This window comes from Camelus dromedarius, chromosome 14 (assembly GCF_036321535.1).
Source record: "Camelus dromedarius isolate mCamDro1 chromosome 14, mCamDro1.pat, whole genome shotgun sequence".
Taxonomy (NCBI): domain Eukaryota; kingdom Metazoa; phylum Chordata; class Mammalia; order Artiodactyla; family Camelidae; genus Camelus; species Camelus dromedarius.
The window spans coordinates 60,642,462-60,661,879 of NC_087449.1; the positions used below are offsets into that span (position 1 = coordinate 60,642,462).

General features: G+C 42.4%; 1 protein-coding gene and 1 long non-coding RNA gene across 5 annotated transcripts in view; one reads left to right on the forward strand and one right to left on the reverse strand.

Annotated features, from left to right (window-relative positions):
• DDI2 (DNA damage inducible 1 homolog 2) overlaps nucleotides 1-5,822 on the reverse strand; it is a 38,904-nt gene extending 33,082 nt beyond the window's left edge. For 3 of the 4 annotated variants that reach the window (XR_010383970.1, XM_031464119.2, XM_011000882.2), the window contains exon 1: nucleotides 5,446-5,749. Coding sequence is in view for 2 of the 4 variants with exons in the window: in XM_031464119.2 (XP_031319979.1) it covers nucleotides 5,446-5,583 (138 nt within the window). In the remaining 2 variants the exon portion in view is untranslated. The other variant, XM_031464121.2, reaches the window with a different exon arrangement.
• Nucleotides 5,823-6,947: 1,125 nt separating this feature from the next.
• Nucleotides 6,948-19,382, forward strand: LOC135322910 (uncharacterized). Its single transcript, XR_010383969.1, has 3 exons — nucleotides 6,948-7,196; nucleotides 11,145-11,316; nucleotides 18,949-19,382. It is a non-coding gene; the product is annotated as an uncharacterized LOC135322910 (long non-coding RNA).
• Nucleotides 19,383-19,418: the final 36 nt, after the last annotated feature.

The window sequence follows — 19,418 nt, forward strand, 5'->3', positions numbered from 1 at the left end:
TAAGTTCTACACAGGTCTAGAAAAAGTATTGTTAGTTCTTTTCTCTCACCTGGAAAGTTAAAACATGTTACGATAGGTTGTAACTGTTACCCTTTCAACTCATTCACACTCCCTTATGTAAGCATGTACCTCATAGTAAAAGTACACCAGAATCAACACAGACGGCTTGCAACACAACCTGAGAGTTGTGTAACTTGCGGGATTTCTTGAAAAACCACCACAAACTTGAAGTGACAAGTGTCACAGGTTGAGGTGTGCAGCAAGAAAGAAGCATGCCAAGAGAAATGCCACGCAGGCAGCTTCTACAAGGCGACGTCAACTTTGTGAAGCCACTGTAATGAAGGTACCAGTGATTTAAGGCCAACTCCTTAATTTTCCAGGGTCAGAAATTCAACTATCAGTATATTTAGAGACACACACAGTCTACATATTCTAACTATACTTACAAGAGAACACTTATTTATCTACAACAACAACAAAAAGAAGCCAAACTCAGGAGAACTGGAATGCTCCCATCCACAAGATGACTGAATTATCTTCAGGCTGCAAATGCTACATGGAAAGCCGTATCAAAATAGCAGATGGCTACCACTGAGTGAGCTCCTACTAAGAACCAGCCTCTTACTAGGTTCTCACAGTCACTTACTCCTCATACCCTCTCATTTCAGTCTCATAATCATCTTATGAAGTAGACATTAACTGTCCCATTTTATGTACATTAAGAAGAGAACTGGGATTGGAACTTCGTCTGCCTGACTTTTAAAGCCCACACTCTTGCCTAGTACCACACACAACTTTCCCAAACGTAAGTTCAAAGTGGTCTAGTAAATTAGCTGGGTGACCTTTACAAGAGCTATTAAGCCATCCATCACCACCAAGGGCCTCTCTTCACCAGGGGGATCAAAACACTGTCCACTGCTCAAGGTACCCCCCACCCTGAACTTGAAGAAAGGAGCACTACCAACTCCTCACTCTTTGGACTCCCATTTTACAGATGCCATACATCATTCCACCACTGTGCAGCTAAACAGTTTTTCCTCAGAAGGCAATATAATTTTTTAAAAAGAAGGCAGCCAGATTTAACAAAAATGTAAGATTCAGGTAATCACTATCATCTAACATGTACATGTACATGTACATGTACATGAATCTGTCCCAATCTCCTAAAAATACTAGACTGGAGAATGTGGGTAAAGAGCAAGCATTCTCCACGCTGACGAAGCAGCAGGTGTATACCTTCCAGTCCAAGGACACAGATGACATAAACAATAGCTTAGCTGAAATTATAACTGCCCGAAAGAACTGCTTTTTCGGTTGTTGTTAAAATAGGCTTAAGAGTCTAAGAAAGACAAGTATTCTGCAGCTGAAGTCCCAGAATAAAACCGAATGATTTTCTAACTTAATATGAGTATCTAGTAGACTAATGGTTTCAAATTTCTACCAGTCAAAACAAAATGAGTTTTGGTAATGGCATTGGTGACGCTTTCCACCATTCATAATACCCAGTTCAAGGGTTATAAGGCTCAAAATTCAAGATCTGACAGTTGTAAGAACACACAGCAGGTAAATTTATAAGCTCAAGTCTTAATCTGCCAAATCGGCCCAACTGCCAGTACTTACTCCAGAGGAGGCACCCTAGAGACTCCATTCTAATCTTAACCAACGTTAACAATGGATTAATTAATACAACTCCAGGACCTTTAAGCATGATGTCAAATGTCTTCTGCTCTCTAAATGAGCACCATCAATCAACAGGGATCACAACAACACATTTCTAGCATTAGGGACCATAAACTGGTCACAAAACCCTTGGAATCACATTTGAATGGCTTCATAATAGTATCTGCCATTAACTGAAAGCCCAGAATATGCCAAGTGATTTGCACATACTATCCCATTTAATAGTCAGCTTGACTTTTACAACCCTCCTGCAAGATAATTTGGCAATAGTTACTAAAAGCCTTTCAAAAGACCTGGCAATTCCATATCTAAGAATTTATCCTGAGAAAATAATCAGGAACAGGGACAAAGCCTTATGTATACAGATAAATATGGAAACGTTACTCATAACTACTTCCAATTTTCCCCAATCCAAATGCCCAGCAATAAGGAAATTATTAAATAAATTGTAGTCCATCTATATGACGGTATGGTATATGGTCATTAAAATTATAAATTGCAAGAATTTGGATTGTTATGGGAAAATGCTGACAACATAACGTTGACTGATTAAAGTAAGACATGAAATTGTTTATACAGTTCAGGCTACATGCTTAATAGATACATTTTAACTATGTAAGAAGAAAAAAAGAAAAAAAAACACTAAAATGTAACCACAGTTATCTCTGAGTTATAAGGCAATAAGTAACTGTGTTCTTTTTTTTAATCCTTTTCAATGTTACAAGTTTTCTATAATGAATATATAGTATTTATCAGAAAAGAAATACATGAAAATTACTTGTGAAAATAAACATGCCAAAATCAGCTACAATAGAAATTTTCAGTTTCTACTGGTTTAAAATAGTGCTTTACAAACCATAGATCATGCTGTGTGCAGAGCTGCACTTCCAGGATCATACAGTTACTGCTATTATTTGGTATTTAAATATGCCTTTCATTTGAGAGTTCTTACACATTCTGCACACTTTTTTACCATGTGCCACCTACAGGGGCAAATTATAACAGTGTTTCAAAAATGCAAAGATATTAATTTCAAGTGAAGCTAAGTTCTTATAATTGTTTGAAGTTCCTCCAGCCAAGTCTGCATCAAAGCATCAAACAGGGCCATGCCTGGCTTCCAAGCCCACACTTGTATTAAGAGATGGAACATGCCCAGCTTTAATCACATGTACAGGTAGAGACTGTGTCTATTCTAAATTTGTTATCATTGCATTATAACTACTATAATCAGACTAGAGCTGTTAAAAATTAACACTTTTTCCAAGTGCATGCTTATGTAAAATCAATACCTTAATGTGGGGTAGATATACAAGACAGTACTGTAAAGATGTAGGAAAAAAACAGAAAATAATCTGAATTTTCATTTCCATTTATTTTAGTTCATCCTTCCTTAAATTCTATCCTGTGCCTGTTTGTAATGTACCTAAGGTATGTACATAATGTAACTGATGTTAACATTACAAGTGTACATGTAATACACATGCATATATTTGCATATAACATCAGTTCATGTGTATTATTTATTACATACATCACAAAGATGCATGTTCCAAAACATTTTACTCAGAGGGATATGTGACGACAAGTTTGGAGACCAGTGGTCTGGACACACAATGACAGGATATAGCCAGGAACATACAAAAGAAATTCCCTTTAGAAATGGAGGTGAAGGACTGAGAACAGAGAAGATAAAGAAGAGGAACAAGGTAAAGAGACCAGGGGAACTTTGGAAGGGAAGAAAGGAGATCTGTAACATGGGAGAACTCTGGGAGGTAAAGGTGGCAGAGGGAGGGAGGCCTCAAGTAAGTGAAGATGATGTATTCGTACATAGAAATTATAATGATGTTTACTATTATGATTGGGTGAAAGGAAATGACTCAAGTGTCTAGGGTGGATCCTGTTCCTGCCTGATGGGTAAGCAACTGAAAGATAACCGACCACCAGACATCCTAAAATAGAAACTGTGTTAGGTTACAATGGAGCCAACAGAACAAACTTCAAAAACAGGAGCTGTTTATGGCTAGGTAATACAGGCCTGACACTAGTTGGAGCCCAGGTTTCCATATGCTAATCTAGCTTGGGAAGGAAATAAATGCCAAAACACTGACCAAATGAATAAGAAAGAATTTAGAGTCAGCTTAATTGTTCAGTCAGTAAGGTATTGCTAACCTCGAGAGCTAGCAGGGCAATGCCTGCCTTGACCATACAATTGTCTTTCAATCTGACACCTTCTCTAATTTAAATTTTTGTTTACAGTCATCTCAAAAAGTGTAGGAATACAGACAATCACAATCTTAGTTTTCTTCCAAGCCCTAATAACAACAAAACGAATTTAAATTTTTTATTTCCTCTACCAGCTGATGATTATAACCAGGATAACAGAACAGCCAGAGAGAAGAGAACAATTGAAAAAGCCACTTTCAAAAATATGGGTTGACTTTCCCTCTCTACTTAAACTGTGCTTTTTTAGTTCTCTACCTGAAGGATTCATTGACAGGAATTGGTTTGAGTTTTTGTGGATTAGTTTTTTTTTTAATAGGAGTTGTAAAAAAATCCCTTTTACCAACATCTTTTGCCAAACACCTTTTGCCAGACTGTTATTTGAGTGATACCTTGTGCCCTGAAATAGTCTTTCTTGATATTGAGTTTACGCCAAGGTTCTAAAGTCCAAAGTGTAAAGGAATCATACTCACTTCTGAACAAAATATTGACACATTTGCTTATCATAACACAGGGCAGAACAAACTGTAGTTAGGCAATAGTTTTTGGAACTATTTCATAACTGCAGTCGGAAATCAAGATTTACATTCTGGGGCGTTGGAGGACTTTTATAATAATTTTCTTAATGGTTAGACTACATCCTCCAAGGTCCACTTACCAGGGCAGGATTTAGATGCTTTAGTGTGAAGGCCACAAAGTTACCGTCACCAATTCCGTTTGGTGGCAGCCTCAAAGCATTTTGATAATAAAACGTTGCTTATTTAAAATGCAAAAGAAGCTGAACTTCTTTCCGGTAGGGAAAGGGAAACGAAACGACCAAATCACACTGAGAAGATACTAGGCCATTTTTAAGCAAATATCCTCATAAACACTGAGCTTTGAACTGACTCAAACTCTCAACTGTGACCTGAAAGAGAGGGATTTTGGCCTACTACCAGGGAAGAAACCAGAGAAAGAGTTTCAGCTGAACTAATAATTACTTTTAAAAACAAGAGCATTTCCAAAGCCTTCAAAGCAAAGTGGTGCAAGTCTCAAACTTTCTCCTTCACTTAGGGTGCAAATCTCGACATTTAAAGATAAATTACATTTACTTAGGCAGGAACCCTCTCCAAAAAAGCAGATGAACATCTACCACAGGGATCCAAACTGGTATTTCTGGTTGGGGAAGCAGGCTGTATGAAGTCTTGCAAACCTAGGGCTTCTTCTCAGGTCCACGACGACACTCAACTCGGGATATTAGAGAAGGGACCAAAGAGCCAGAAGATGGGGCGCGCAGCCCAATAGTCCGCGCGCCCCTCAGGCTGCAGCGGGTGCGTCTGGGGTCAGGTTCTCCGTTCCCTCCCCCAGCACCCCACCCCACGCTCGGGGTGTGTGAGGGAAGCACACCGATTCCAGCTCCCTCCCGGATGCGGGGGTGGGCTGGGAATGGCCATCCTGCTTCCCCTCCACCCCTCCCAATTCCTCACCAGTAGCAAAGGGAAGGCGTGAGGCCCCGAGGCGGGAGGGCTAGCTCCGGAGGGAGGCCCCGCTCGCCGCCGGGCGTACCTGGCTCTCGGCTGCGGGGATGCCGGACTCGAGCTCGCACAGTGCGCGGAAGTTGTGCAGCTCGAAGTCGGCGTCGACCTGGAGGGAAAAGGTCACCTCGGAGAGGTCCCTCCGCACACAGTACACGGTGAGCAGCATGGCACGGGCCCGACCCAGCTCGGCTCGGCCCGGCCTCAGCGCAGGGCGGCGGGGCGGCGGCGGCGGCAGGGCCTGGCTGGTGCTGCGGGCGGACGACGCGGGCTGCTCGCTCACCCGCTCGCTCCTTCCCTCCCTCACACACACTCAGTGACTCACTCCCTCCCGCCCTCACCAGCAAGCACGGCCGCCACCACCCGCCTGCAACTCCGTCTGCCTGCTTGCCGGCCTGCCTCCCACCGCTGCCGCCAAGCGCGCCAGCCGCCCGGCGCCCCGCCCCGCCGCAACGCGGCTGCCGTAAAGCCCGCCTGGCCCTCCCCGTTTCCCTCCTCGGTGCGGCGGAGGGGCGGGCTGTGAAGGCGAGGCGGGAAGCTAGGAGAGGACTGGAGTGGGCGTGGGAGGGGAGTCGGCGGGAGGGCGGGCGAGGAAGCCGGACGGAATTAGGAGGAAAAAAAGTATTAATTGCTTGACTTGATAAGTGACATCTGTGGAGGACTCCAAAATCTCATTTATTCATCCAGCGGGCTTTTATTGAGTGCCTGCTGACAGATATCCACGTGGGTACAAAAATGCGTAAAAATACAGGTCTTTGACCTTAATGCACTCTCAAGCTAGTACAGGAGACTGAGAACTAAGCAGATAGTTCTAAGACATATTTTCCGAAACAGAGATTGAGGCTCAGAGATACCAATTTTTTTTCTTATCCCGATGAGACAGGGTTAAAGGCAAAATCGTTAAATCCCCTGCCTCGTCTGTAGAACCCCGGCTCACTGATCCCTGCCTTATTCTTCAGCCTTGCCGCCTGAGCCCTTTCTGCACGTTGCCGTCCCAGCCACACTGACTTTCAGTCCCCCCTAGGCTCCATTCCCCTGCTTCGTAAATAGTTTTCCCTCTACTTGGACGGTTTCTTTCCTATCCCTAGCGAACCCCAGGACCTAGTGCAGTGCCCTTATTGGGCACAGCTTAGAATCCACTCGATAAAATATTTGCTACTTTAATGGCCTGTTTAAGATGAGAGAGATAGAAGCCTAAAACATGAGAATGAGTCAGAAAACCAAAACGGGAAGAGGAAGATAAATTGGATGCAAGATTGGTATCTCTTTATTGACTCCCTACTCCCTCATCCATGGAGTAGGGACCCCCTCTTTTATAAGGGAACAGCATGGCTACACATGCAGGTAAGTGTAGGTAGGTTTGGTGGCAAGAAAATAAGCAAATGACCAGCTGAAACATTTTCCGGGTAAAGGAGGAGGGAAGGTCATCCGTGGAGAATGAAGAGAGAAGGTGGAGGAAGGAGAGGGGTGGAGAAGGGTGGTTGTTATCAGCTACAGAAAGCCTGACTATCAATGGTTTAAACAAATGAAGGTTTATTTTTCTTACAGAATAGGAAGACTGGAGGTAGATGGCTGCACTGGTTCAGTGACCCAGTGATGCAAGGGCCCGTATTTCTGCAAGTCTTTTGACGTTTCCCTGAAGTTCATGGTACAGCTGGCTGCCTCCACTCCATGCATTGTTCTCTTATTCAAGGCAAGAGCTTGCCCAGAAGTCCCCCAGCAGGTTTCTGCTTACATCTCACTGGCCAGAACTGTGTCACAGATGCAAGAAACGCCAGGAAAGTAAGTGTTTAGCTCTTCTCACCTCTTTAAAGGATATGAACAGGGCAGAAAGGGATTGGAATGGGTTTTAGGTGAGACATACATCGTGCCTACCACAGCAGAGAAAGTTTGAAATAACCATTGTACATTGAAGCAAGTTGAGCAGAGAAATGATGTAGGATTGCCAGGTGGTGTCGAGGATTCAGTTGAAGTTGGAGTCATGAATTGACTAGTTTTTGTTCTATATTTTTTCTACTGGTGCTCAGGTGCACAGATATGATAGATTTTATTTTCCGAAGATGACTAGGACAGTATCTTCCATTTGGTATATTCTTCCTACAATGTGATCATGACATTCCTCCCATTAAGAGATGGGGTATATGTCCCTCCATTTGAATTATGGCAGATGGACTCTGGCATAAATATCATTGTGTGACTTCTGAGGCTAGGTCATAAAAGGCAATATAGCTTCTGCCTGATTCTCTTGGAACACGTGCTCTTGGAACCCAGCAGCCATGCTGTAAGGAAGCCCAAATTGCCCCAGGCAGTGAGACCACATGGAGAGAACATGTGTAGATGTTCCAGGCAACAACCCAGCTGAGATCAAAGCCAATTACCGAGAAAACCCACCAAGCACATGAATGCAAACACATTCAGTTGATTTCAGTTCCAGCTGTTGAGTCATCATCACCCTTTGAATCTTCCCAGCTGAGGCCCCAGGCATCATGCAGCCACCTCTGCTATGTTCTTTTTCAATTCCTGACCCACAGACTCTGGGAGCATAATAAAATAGTTATTTTACATGACAAAGTTTGGGGTGGTTTATTATGAAGAACAAGAATTGGTACACTGAATACAGGCACAGCCAGTAAACTGAAAAAAAAAAAAAAGAGAGAACTTTTAATTGTAGTATAATATATAAAAAGAAAAGTGCATGTATCTTAAGTGTGTAGTGTGATTTTTCACAAACTGAACACCCCTTATCCTCCCTTCCAATCACTAACTCTCCCTCCCCACCCCCCTCCAAGTGTAACCACCATCCTGACTTTTAACAGCATAGATTAGTTTTGCTTGTTTTTCTACCACACATAACCACACTCACACAATTTATAGTCCTATGTCTGCCTTCATTCACTCGACATTAAGTGGGTTTTATTTTCATATCATTGCATGTAATTATAGCTTGTACCTTCTCATTGCTGTATAATATTTTGTTTGGGGAACATACCACAATTCATCCATTCTGTAGCTGATGGGCATTTGAGAAGATAAGTTTTTCCTTGAACCATTGTGACTCATGGTTTTCAAAATTCTCAACCAGTAAGAATCCTAACTAACATAAGCCCATAGCTTTACGCCAATCAGCTCCTTTCCTCTTGGGCGTCACCCCTTTTGGACTCTGCTCAGTTGCCTCTTGGGATCTGGCTCCAGAGTGGACTCCCACTTCTCTCTCATCACTCTATGAGATGGCCTTTGCACCTCTATTACTTGTGACCACAAACGGCCTGTGACATCTCTAGTCTTTAATTCTAAGTCTGCAGTGGGGTGGAAAAGACCTAGACAAGCAGGGCTGCCAAGAAGAACGAAACCCATGTCTTGATCATTACAGTGTGTCAAGAACCTTGCAAATGATTGCTAACATTTACTGAATTAACATTAACATTTGTTTGGCTCACTTTGTGCCAGACACTCCTCTAAGCATGTTATGTGTGTTGAGTCATTTAATCCTCACAAAAATCCTATGAGGTAGTATCTCCACTTTACAGATGAAGAAACTGAGGCACAGAAAGGGGTCAGTCACTTGCCCAAGAATACACAAATAGTAAATGGCAGCTCCAGAATTCAAACCAGGCAGTCTCACTCGACTTTACACTGCTGCATGTAAGACCTCATTTTTCTCCTTCTAAAAGCCCTCAGAGGTGGGAACTATTAGTATTCATTCCTATTTCATGGGTAAGGAAACAGGTGTGGGGATTTTAATTAACTCACCCAAGTTCACTCAGCTAGTGAATGGCAGATTCTCCAAACTGGAAGAATCCCTAAGAGTGAAAACATCGATTTAACCAGAACACAAATGCTCTGCCTGCACATTAAGTGTGGCGACAAAACCCTGACTTTCCACACCATTTGGCCCCCACCAGCAAAGCTGCTGTCTACTGCTGGGTTCAAATCAGTAAAGAGGCATCCACCCTAGTTGGTTTTTAAAACTTTATGCAGTAGAATTAAATCTCCCAAACTCTCAGACACTGTAAGTACTTGTTTGATATCTGTGACCTGCTTTTTTTTTATCCTTAAACAACAAACATTTAATTCTCATAGGTCTAGAGGTTGGGAAGTCCAAGATCAAGGTACTGATAGATTTGGCATCTGGTGAGGTCAATTTTGCTTGTTTTTAGCAGATAAGTATTGCTCTTTAAAACCATCTCTCCCCATCAGCTTCTAGTTGCTCAAAGAAGCCTGTGTCACCTTATTGTTTCTGGGATGTCAACTGATAGCAGCTGGTGCTCCATTTTATTCATTTTACCTTAACACAAAAACTCTTCTCTTTCGGTTTCCTATTTCTTAGGTTAGGATCATGTGCATATGTATAATGCAATGCCTCCTTCCTTTCTTGCTTATCTTTCCTAAAATCTGATCGTGTTTCAGTTCCACTTTGTTCTAGGTCAACTCTTCCTCTCCGTTTCTGATGCACCTTGTACTCTTTGGGCTAGCAAGACATTCATTTCAGGTTATGGCTGTAATTTCAAAAGCCATAATTTGCCTACTCAGAAGTTTGGGGCTGGAGGTCAATATGTTCTTTGATTACCAAAGTCAGCCCTGGGCAAAACTACAAAAGAAGCCAAAGTTTGTCCTTGGCAAGCTCAGCTTTCTGCACCTTCCTTGGCTCCTAAACCTTCTCTCCACCTGCTCCTCTTAGTTCTCATGTGCTCCTATTTCTTCACTTGCTTTTCAAAACCTGCTCTCAAGGCAGGATCTGGACTAATTCACACTAAGGTACTAATGACAGGAGAAGCTCAATATGGATCTCTCTTAGGGGATTTGCATTTTAATAGGGGATAAATCATCAGCTGCAGATTTCTCAGCTTAGGGGACTTGGTGGGAAAGGTAAATTTTCCCAAGAACCTTCTGGATTGACACAGATCTACTTCACCTACTCTGCTGACATTTGACCCTTGATATACCTAGCTCAATACCCACTGTGACAGTTAAACTTCTTTCCTATTCTTCTTCCTCTTCAAGAAACTCCTGGTTTTACAAGAGAAACTTGAGTGTCTTTCTTCTTGGGACACCACATCACAGTTGTAGAGGAACCTCAGGTGTCATAGCTAAGAGTATAGAGCCAGCTTTTAAGATATAAAGTGGATAAAAAGCATTCTGAGGGTGGGCACTGCCAATGTCAGAATCATTGCAGTATTGTGGATATGTTCAAAGTCTTTTAGCCACCTGGAACAACCTTGGGCCACTCACCATAATCAGCAGCAGAACCATATTGGACATAGACCATTTATTCTTTTGGGGGGGTGGTGGCGATTTATTTATTCATTTCTTCAACAATTATTGACACCTACTGCATGTTAGACATTGTTCTAGGTCCTAGTGGTACAGCAGGCAACAAGACAAAGTGCCTATCTACATGATGCTTAAAGTTCTAGTAGGGGGTGGTAGACAAAGAACATATAAAATGGGGAGGATGGTATAGCTGCGTGGTAGAGTACATGCTTAACATGCAGCAGGTCCTGGGTTTGATCCCAAGTACCTCCACTTAAAAAAATTAAAAATAAATAAACCTAATTACCTCCCCCCTAAAACAAACAAAACCCCCAAAAGAACGCAGAAAATGTGTCAGGTGGTGGTAGGTCCTATAAAGAAAATTTAAAAAGCAAGCAGCAGATTGGGAGTGTTGGGGAACTGGGGTACACCGTGGCTGCTACTTTACACACAGTGGTCACACCAAGCCTGTCTTATAAGGTGACATCCGAGCAGATGAATGAAGGCATAAATCATGTGGACACCTAGTTAACTGCAAGTGCTGAGACCTAAATACAGAAGTATACTTGCCATGTTGGGGGAACAGCATGAAGAAGAGCACTTTTGGAGATCAGCGAATCAGGAGAAGGAGCCCATGGGTCCAGATTATGTGGTAAGTAATTGAAAGGACCCTGGCTTTTCCTGACTCAAACAGGAAGCCACAGGAGCGTGTTGTGCAGAGAAGTGGTATGATGTGACATTCGTGTTAAAAATCACTTTGGCTAACTTGCGGAGGAAGGCAAGAGTGGACTAATTAGAAAGCAATTGCAATAACTCAGGCGAGAGATCACGGGGGACCTCACCAGGTGGAGGTGTGGAGGTACTGAAAAGTGAAGATGGACTCCGGATTCATTTTGAAGGTAGAGCCGATAGGACTTGCTGATGCACTGAATATGGGGTGTGAAAGAGGACTCAAGGATGGCTACAAGGCATGTGCTTGTATTCCAGAGTGTATATAGTTCTTTAAGCTCCTCTGCTTGCTAGAGGGAAATTTATTAGAATGAAAGGATCGCCAACAAACTCCTGGGCAGTTTTGAAAATAAGATCCCACCCCAATTATCTTTTCAAATCCCTTTCCCCCCCGCCCCGCCCCCGACCTCACAGGCCTGTGGCAGGATGCCCACACATCCTGAGACCTAGAGTTCATGAACTGACCTGTGGATAACTACGCTCTGCCCCTCGCTCATGAGAAACTGAATTAGTTCTCTATATTCACAAGTTCTACCTTTCCAATAACTACTTCAGTAACAGCCCTCCAAAGCCCTCCCCACCCCCGCTCCCCAGCAACAACAAAAACTCCTCTAGCCTCAGATGCAGTATCTTCTATCCAGAGCTGAATATACGCCCAATTCAATATCTTTAATAGCCCTAATGTTCATCCTTTATCTGTCACGAAACTTCCTGCCATTTTAACATTTGCTGGTGCTGAATCGGGTGGTCAGAACTTTCTGTTTACAGGAAGCAGATTTCAACATGAGGAGTCTTATTTTCAGGAAATGATCCTGCACGACCAAACTAGCCTCATGAGCGCAATTTAGCACCGTTTTGTCGCTTCGCTATAGCCGGCGCACAAAAGCCTCAACTGCAAGCTGCGCTTCTCTTTGGTCACATCGGCCACGGCCAGGACTTCGTACGATGCCAGAGCGGAAACCCCAGGCAGTGCCTCGCCACCCCCATCACCACGCCCGCAGTCCCAGAGCCTTGCAGAAACGCGCCTGCGCCGCATCACGTGGCTGTGGGCCGTGGCAGTCATGTGACCCGCGCGGCCAATGTTTGGTGTCCGCGCGGGGTGGGGGGGGGGCTCCTGGTTGCTACGCGACCCCAGGACAGGCTGGGTTTGCACTGCGTGGCTTTATCCCGCGAGGTAGCAGTGGAAGTTTCAGACTTGGCCCATCCTGTTGGACGCGCTGGTTTCGCCCAGGGTTTTTTTTGCGGCTGCTGCCTTCTTTCTGGCAGGAGCCCAACGGCGACCCCGACCCCCTTGGGTCTTCAAGCCTAGAAACAGGGCGTCCGGGCGTCCGGGCGTCCGCGGTCAGGCGGGCTCCTTTTCCTCCGGGACTAGGTCGGCGGCTGGGGTGCAGCAGGGCCGCCCCGGGTAGGCCGGTCGACGCTGCTTTGGCAAGCTTAGCTGGAGAGAACCCGCTCACTCTCTAGTTCGGGCAGGGCTGTGGCTGAGGCAGTGGCTGGCGAGAGACTAGTTCCTGGTCCAAGGCGTGGCATCTTGCAGCTTCCTTCTTTGCGGCTTTTGTGAATGCTTAGGCTTGTTGCTTTGGCCAGAAAAGGGAAATAGGGTCTCTGTGTACTACGCTTCTTTCCTGAAACGATTGTGTTTTGAGTAGTTGTAGACTGGAGACACAGATTTCTATTTTTTAAAAAAAGATATTCACAGAAGTGAAAAGAGTAAAATACTTTTTTAAAAAAGTTTATGTATTTAACACTAAAAAAAGAAAGGCCTCATCTTTGGGATTTCTAATATTCTTCTTGCTGTTCAGCTTTTTTTGTTTGTTTGTTTCAGGGTTAGGACAAGGATCAGGGTTAGGTCTAGTTATAGGTTTACAGGTAGGTTCAGGGTTAAGACTGGGTTCAGGGTTAGAGCTAGGTTCAGGTTTAGGGATGAAGTGTTAGGGCTAGTTGCATGGTTATGTCTAGGTTCAGGGTTAGGACTAGATTCAGGTTTAGGGCTTCGTGCAAGGTTAGGGCTATGTGGAGGGTAAGGGCTTCGTGCAAGGTTAGGGCTATGTGGAGGGTAAGGGCTAGTTGCAGGGTTAGGGCTAGCTGCAGGATTAGAGCTAGCTTCAGGGTTAGGTCTAGGTGCTGTTCAGCATTTTTAATCCAGAAAAATGGACTTGTATGTAGCTCACTGCTTATTAGAAAGTTTGCTGTTTCATCTGTACCTAACATATTTGGATTGGGTTTTTCTTCTTTCATTATAATCATTAACTTGTGAAATAAAGTGGGCAGGTTTCGCTAACCTTTTTTTTTTTTTTTTTCATGCATAAGGATACGTAATCAGAGAAACTATTTGCCAGACATCAGTGCTTCTCAGGCTTGAGTATGTATAGCAACCACTTGGGGGAACTCGTTAAAATGCATATTGCGAATCTTCAGGTCTGGAGCAGGGCCTGAGTTTCTGCATGTTCAACAAGCTCCCAGGTGTAGATGAGGCTGTTGGCCTGATGCATACTTGGAATAACAGTAGTCCTAGGTAATTGCTATTCCTAGTTAATAGCACAACTGCCTCCTTTCTGTATCTGTTTTTAGGCCAAAACAACAATTTCTTAACATCTGTGAACTTTCAGTTACATAACGAAGGAAAAGTCGCAGGGTGGAAATGACAAACAGCTGATAGTCTACATAGAATTTCTATTTTGGTTATTTTGTTAGTTTGATTAGTTAATGTGTTAGTTTGATTTTGTTAGTTTGAAGATTTACAGTATTCGAAATAACAGGCTTAAAACTGTCAACCTTTTTGTTGTTAAAAAGGCTTTTAAATAGAAAGGTGAAATTTCTCCTGGCATTGAAGGACACACTTACCCCCCAGGTCCAGAATTGACTCTCACCGAATCACCCAGCATTCCTAGTCCTTTGGTTTTTTTAAAAGCTTTATCATATTAGAACACACCTGCAGTTCTGAACACAGAGACTAAGCAGTGAAGACTAGCCAATCTATGCGCCAGTTAAAAGAGAGGAAATTTTAAATGATATAAGAAAAATTAGATACCAGGAACCTAGCACAATGATTTATAAAACTGATGGGGTTTCATATATGTAAAAATTAACGAAAATCATTATATTGTCATTCATGAAAGATTTGACTGTCCCCAGTAGACTCTTTGACTCAAGAATGATACTGTGATTTTTCTTAATGTTTCTTGTGCTTGGGGTTTATTGATCTGCTTGGAGCTATGGTTTTTTGTTAAATCTGGAAAAAATTTGACCAATCTTCCTTCAAATGCTTTTCAGACTGCCTCTCTCTTTTGTGGTCTCGTAGTGCACATACATGTATTAGGCCACCTGAAGTTGTTCCACAGATTAAGGATGCTCTGTCCTTTCTTAAAAAATTCTTTTATCAGTTTTAGGTAACTTCTATTGCTTTGTCTTCAAGTTAACTAATCTTTTTTGGGGGGAGAGGGCAGTATTTAATCACATTGGATTTAACTCTCAGAATTGTAGTTCTCCCAGAGCATGATACTAAGGCGCCACGTTTACCCAGTGGAGATCTCTCCAGGTTGTGCCAAAGTGCTCTGCCTTGTTCAATGTCTTTACTGGCAACTTGGATAAAGTCAAAGAGAGCAAGCCTAGTAGGTGTTTAGTTGACATAGAGTCAGGAGATAGCACTAATAAGTTAGCTGACGGGAACAAGATGCAAAGCGACCGAGACAGGTCAAAATGAAAAAGGTGAAATCTAGGCTCTAGAGTTAAGTTCAAGCAGTTAGATGCACCAGATAAGGGAGACTTGAGTTCATGGGTGAAAAACGAAGGCAGTGATTTTAATTGCTTGCACACTCAATGTAGATTACTAGCCTGACATATTTGTTAGGAAAGGGAGAGATAAAACACTTTTGCATTTTATATTGCATGTATAAAGTGGCCTTATCCAAAATAAAGGATATAACCCCTCCCCCACAAATTTTTCATCTCTGAATGTTCAATTATAATCTTTTCTTTATATATCCCATGACTCTATTCTACATTTCAAACAGATGGAATACAGTTACAATAACAGTTTTAATGTCTTTGCTGCTAACTCTAACATCTGTGTCATTTCCAGGTCACTTTTTATTGATTGATTTGGCTCCTCATTAGGGGTCAGATTTTCCTGTCTCTTTGCATGCCTGATAATTTTTTATTGGATGCCAGATATTGTAAGTTTTACTTTGTTCAGTGCTGCATAGTTTTGTATTCCTATAAACCTTGAGCTTTGGTCTGGGGTGCAGTTAAGTTACTTAAAAATAGTTTGATTCTTCTGGGTCTTGCTTTTAAGGTTTGTTGGACCAGAGCAATGCCAACTCTAGGGCTGATTGTTCCCGCTGGGGCAAGACCACCATGAATGCTTTTTCAATGCCCCATAAATGGTGAATTTTTCTAATCTGGCTGATGGGAATAGGCACTGTTCCCCACTCAGCATAAGCATCAAGCATCTTTCCCTATGATCTTTTCAAGTGGTTCTTCCCCAGCCTTGGGTAGTTTTCTTACACATGTGTGCTAAGTAGGACTTTGATGAATACTAGAAGAAATCCCTGGGGTTTTCTCTTTCTCTGAACTGCTCTCCCCTTTGCTGTCACTCTGTCCTGTGAACTCTAGCTGCCTTGGTCTCGCTGGATTCAGCTCGGTCTCCTTGATTCAGGGACTCCACTGAGCTCTGGCTCGGGTTTCCTTCCCTGTACTGTAGCCTGGAAATTTCAGGCAGTTCTGGGCCAGAACTAGGGCTCATCAAATTTGTTCTGTTCTCAGGGATTCCTGACCTTTGTGGTTGGATGTCCAGTGTAATAAAAACCATTGCTTCGTGTGTGTGTGTGTGTGTGTGTGTGTGTTTTGCTCCTCTTTTGGTTGTTTTAGGTGGGAAGGTAAGTCTGGTCCCTGTCTCTCTGCCCTGGCTTCTGGAACTGGAAGTCCAAATATCACACCAATTTTACCACTTTTACCACTCAAAACCACTGGATAGAGACACTATTAAGTTAGGTTGCATACTGTTGATCTCCCATCCAATTTATTCCAGGAGAAGGCAACTATTATCTTGTTTTTATATTCCTACAGACTTCACCAATAGCCTGGCACTTGGCTGACACTCAGTAAAAGCCGGAGTGGGTGAATAAACTATTTTGAGCAAACAGCTGTCGATCAACTTACGGTGTTTTCTTCCAACATTTGTTGATGGGCTTTTGCAATTTTCTTGCCTGCCAGCAGCAAATGAAAGCTAGGTAAAATGGACATTTCTGGGACTTGTTATTCATGATTGTAATTATCCCCCCAAATGCACCCTTTAAAAAAGCTTATTAACAGGCATGAGGTGACTTTTTGGGGTGATGGAAATATTCTAAAACTGGGTTGTGGTGATGGTTGCATAAGTTTACAAAAGAAATCATTGAATAGTACACTTAAAAATAGGTGTATTTTGTGGTTTAGAAGGGACACCTAAATAAAGCATTTTTTTTTTGGAAAAAGCTTATCTTGGAGATTTCCAAGGCATTTTAAGGTGAAAAAAGGAAGTTGCTTACCACTTCATATAGATTAAATCCAGTTAAATTTTTTTGTTTTGTTTTGTTTTTTGGGGGGAGGTAATTAGTTTTATTTACTATTATTATTTTTTATTTAACAGAGGTACTGGGGATTGAACCCATGGCCTCATGCATGCTAAGCATGTGGTCTACCACTGAGCTATACCCTCCCCCCTAAACCCAATCTTGATAAAAGCCTCATATGTACTGAAATATAACCTTGATTGGGTAGGGGTGGACTATGATGGACTTTCACTTTGTATAATACATGTTTATTATTGTGTTTTGTAATACAAAAAAGAATATTAAAGGGAAGATTAATTTTTTTTTCACTGAGAGAAAATCTAGTAAAGGGCAAGAGAAAAACGTGTATTCGACCCATCCACAAGGCAGTGGACAGACCGAATTATTTAGCTGCTGGCTGTTGTTCCAGAAACCAGGTTTAAGTAATGAAGTGTATTATTTGGAGCCTGGGTCTTCAGTGTCAGAAGAGGTGCTCTGAAACAATGTGGAAAGCAGCTATGGGGATGATATCAATTCAGGGGAATTCTTTTATCCTCTTAGCATCTAATAAATGATGAGACTCACTCCTTCCCAACAGCTCTGAATCTGACCGAAACCTTTGACAGATAAGATCATCTGTAATTCTGGATCCTAGGGAGGAAGTTGCTTTGCAGTGCACAGTGACATCACTGCCTTAGCACTTCAATTTCCTTATCAAATATAAATAATATGTCATTTATTTTATAGGATAATTAGAAGGACCAATGAGATAAAATACAGCAAGTGTTGAATTCAGAAGGAAATTGGGCTGTGAAAGCATATAATAAAACAGAACAAATGCTTTATCATACCACTGATTTTATTATACTACAGGAAATATTTATTGTATTAAACATGCTTTATTTATATGAGATCTCTATCTGTACTTCAAGCATTGATCTTGAATATGTCTATCTTCCAAAGATGTGGCAGGATGTCCTTTCTCCTGGTTTGAATTACCTAGCCTGAGTTGGTTCATAGATTTGTCTAAACAGCATTTTCCCATGTGTCCTAGAGCTTTGTGTCACTTTAGAACCTCAGTTTTAAGCTACTCCCTTAAGTCATCAATTATTTGAGTATTTAGTCTTACTAGTAACTTGAGTCGGACCTGTTTACCCAGAGTGTATGGTATATAATGAATAATCAGCCGTTGGATTTGTCTAATGTTTTTCTCTCTAAGGACAAGGTTGATGATGTCCTTTCAGCTGCACATCATCACCCGAAGTCAGAAAAGTTTAGTTACCTCTTACAGTCCCGACTTTGCCGATGAAGAGGAGCTCTTCAGAAGCAGCTGACTTCCTTAGAGAGGCAAAGAGGGATGCCATCTCAGAGAAATGCATAGGAAACTGGCTGGGGCTTTGAAAAATCTAAACATTTTCTTCAAGAAAAAAGCAAATGGTGCAAAGATTCCATGAAGATAGCCTATGGTATAATCAAATTATTGAGGTGTCAGGATGAAATCAGATTGACTAAAAGACCTAAACCGATTGAGTGATGGAAGGGAAGTTCTGTCTGTTTCCTGAATTCTCCTTTCTTTGTTAGATGATCAAGCGGAAGTTTTCTGTGCCCTCTCCTGGCTTGACTTTGAAACTGCATAACAGGGATAGTCTTTAAACTTCCCTGGGTGGATCTTCCCTTAAATAAATTCATGTTCTCCCTTTCTCTTGCCCAGGAGGCTTATTTTGGACTAGAGAGAGACAGAGGCCAATTACTTGGCATCTGGATAAAAGTGGTTCGAATAATCAGGCTTCAGATGTCCGTTTGACAAGCTGAATAGAGAGACTGAATAACCAATCTCGTGTTCAAATAGTACATATTATTTTCTGTATTCAGAAATGATACTTTTATTGGTGGTAACTCTATGTGACTGTGTACAGTATCCCCCAGGCATTGTTGAGTGTATAACTTTATAGAAGAGTGGAGATTTAGACACATTTTGATAAAAAGTATTCTGAACATGCTCAAAAATACCTATTTTTCTTTAGAGGCGGGCAACAAGGAAGGTAAAGATGAGAACTGATGATGTAACAGGTGAGTGGAGTGTCCCAGAAGCCCCCAGCCAGGTGGCTCTGGGGGGCTGGAGTAGCTTCAGGATCGTCTCTGAGCCTCCACAAGCACAGACAAGTTCAGTGTTGACTCCTTGTGCGGAACCCTTGCATCATGCATGGGGCCAAAGGGAATCCACGTGGACAGCTGAAATGTACACGGTGTTTTTGTCACACTCTTTGGCTGCCACAGTTTTTTGGCTGAAGCAGTAATCACCCCAGAGCTGATCTCCACAGCTTCCAGAAGATCTGTCCAGTCATTCACTTACTCACCAAATATTTATTATATTACTTGTTTACAAAGCACTGTCCTTGGAGGCACTCAAAAGAGTGGTGCAGATACGAGAACTTATAGTTTAACTAGAACAATGCTTCGGAACTTTTCTCCTGTCGTGGCACACACAGAAAAT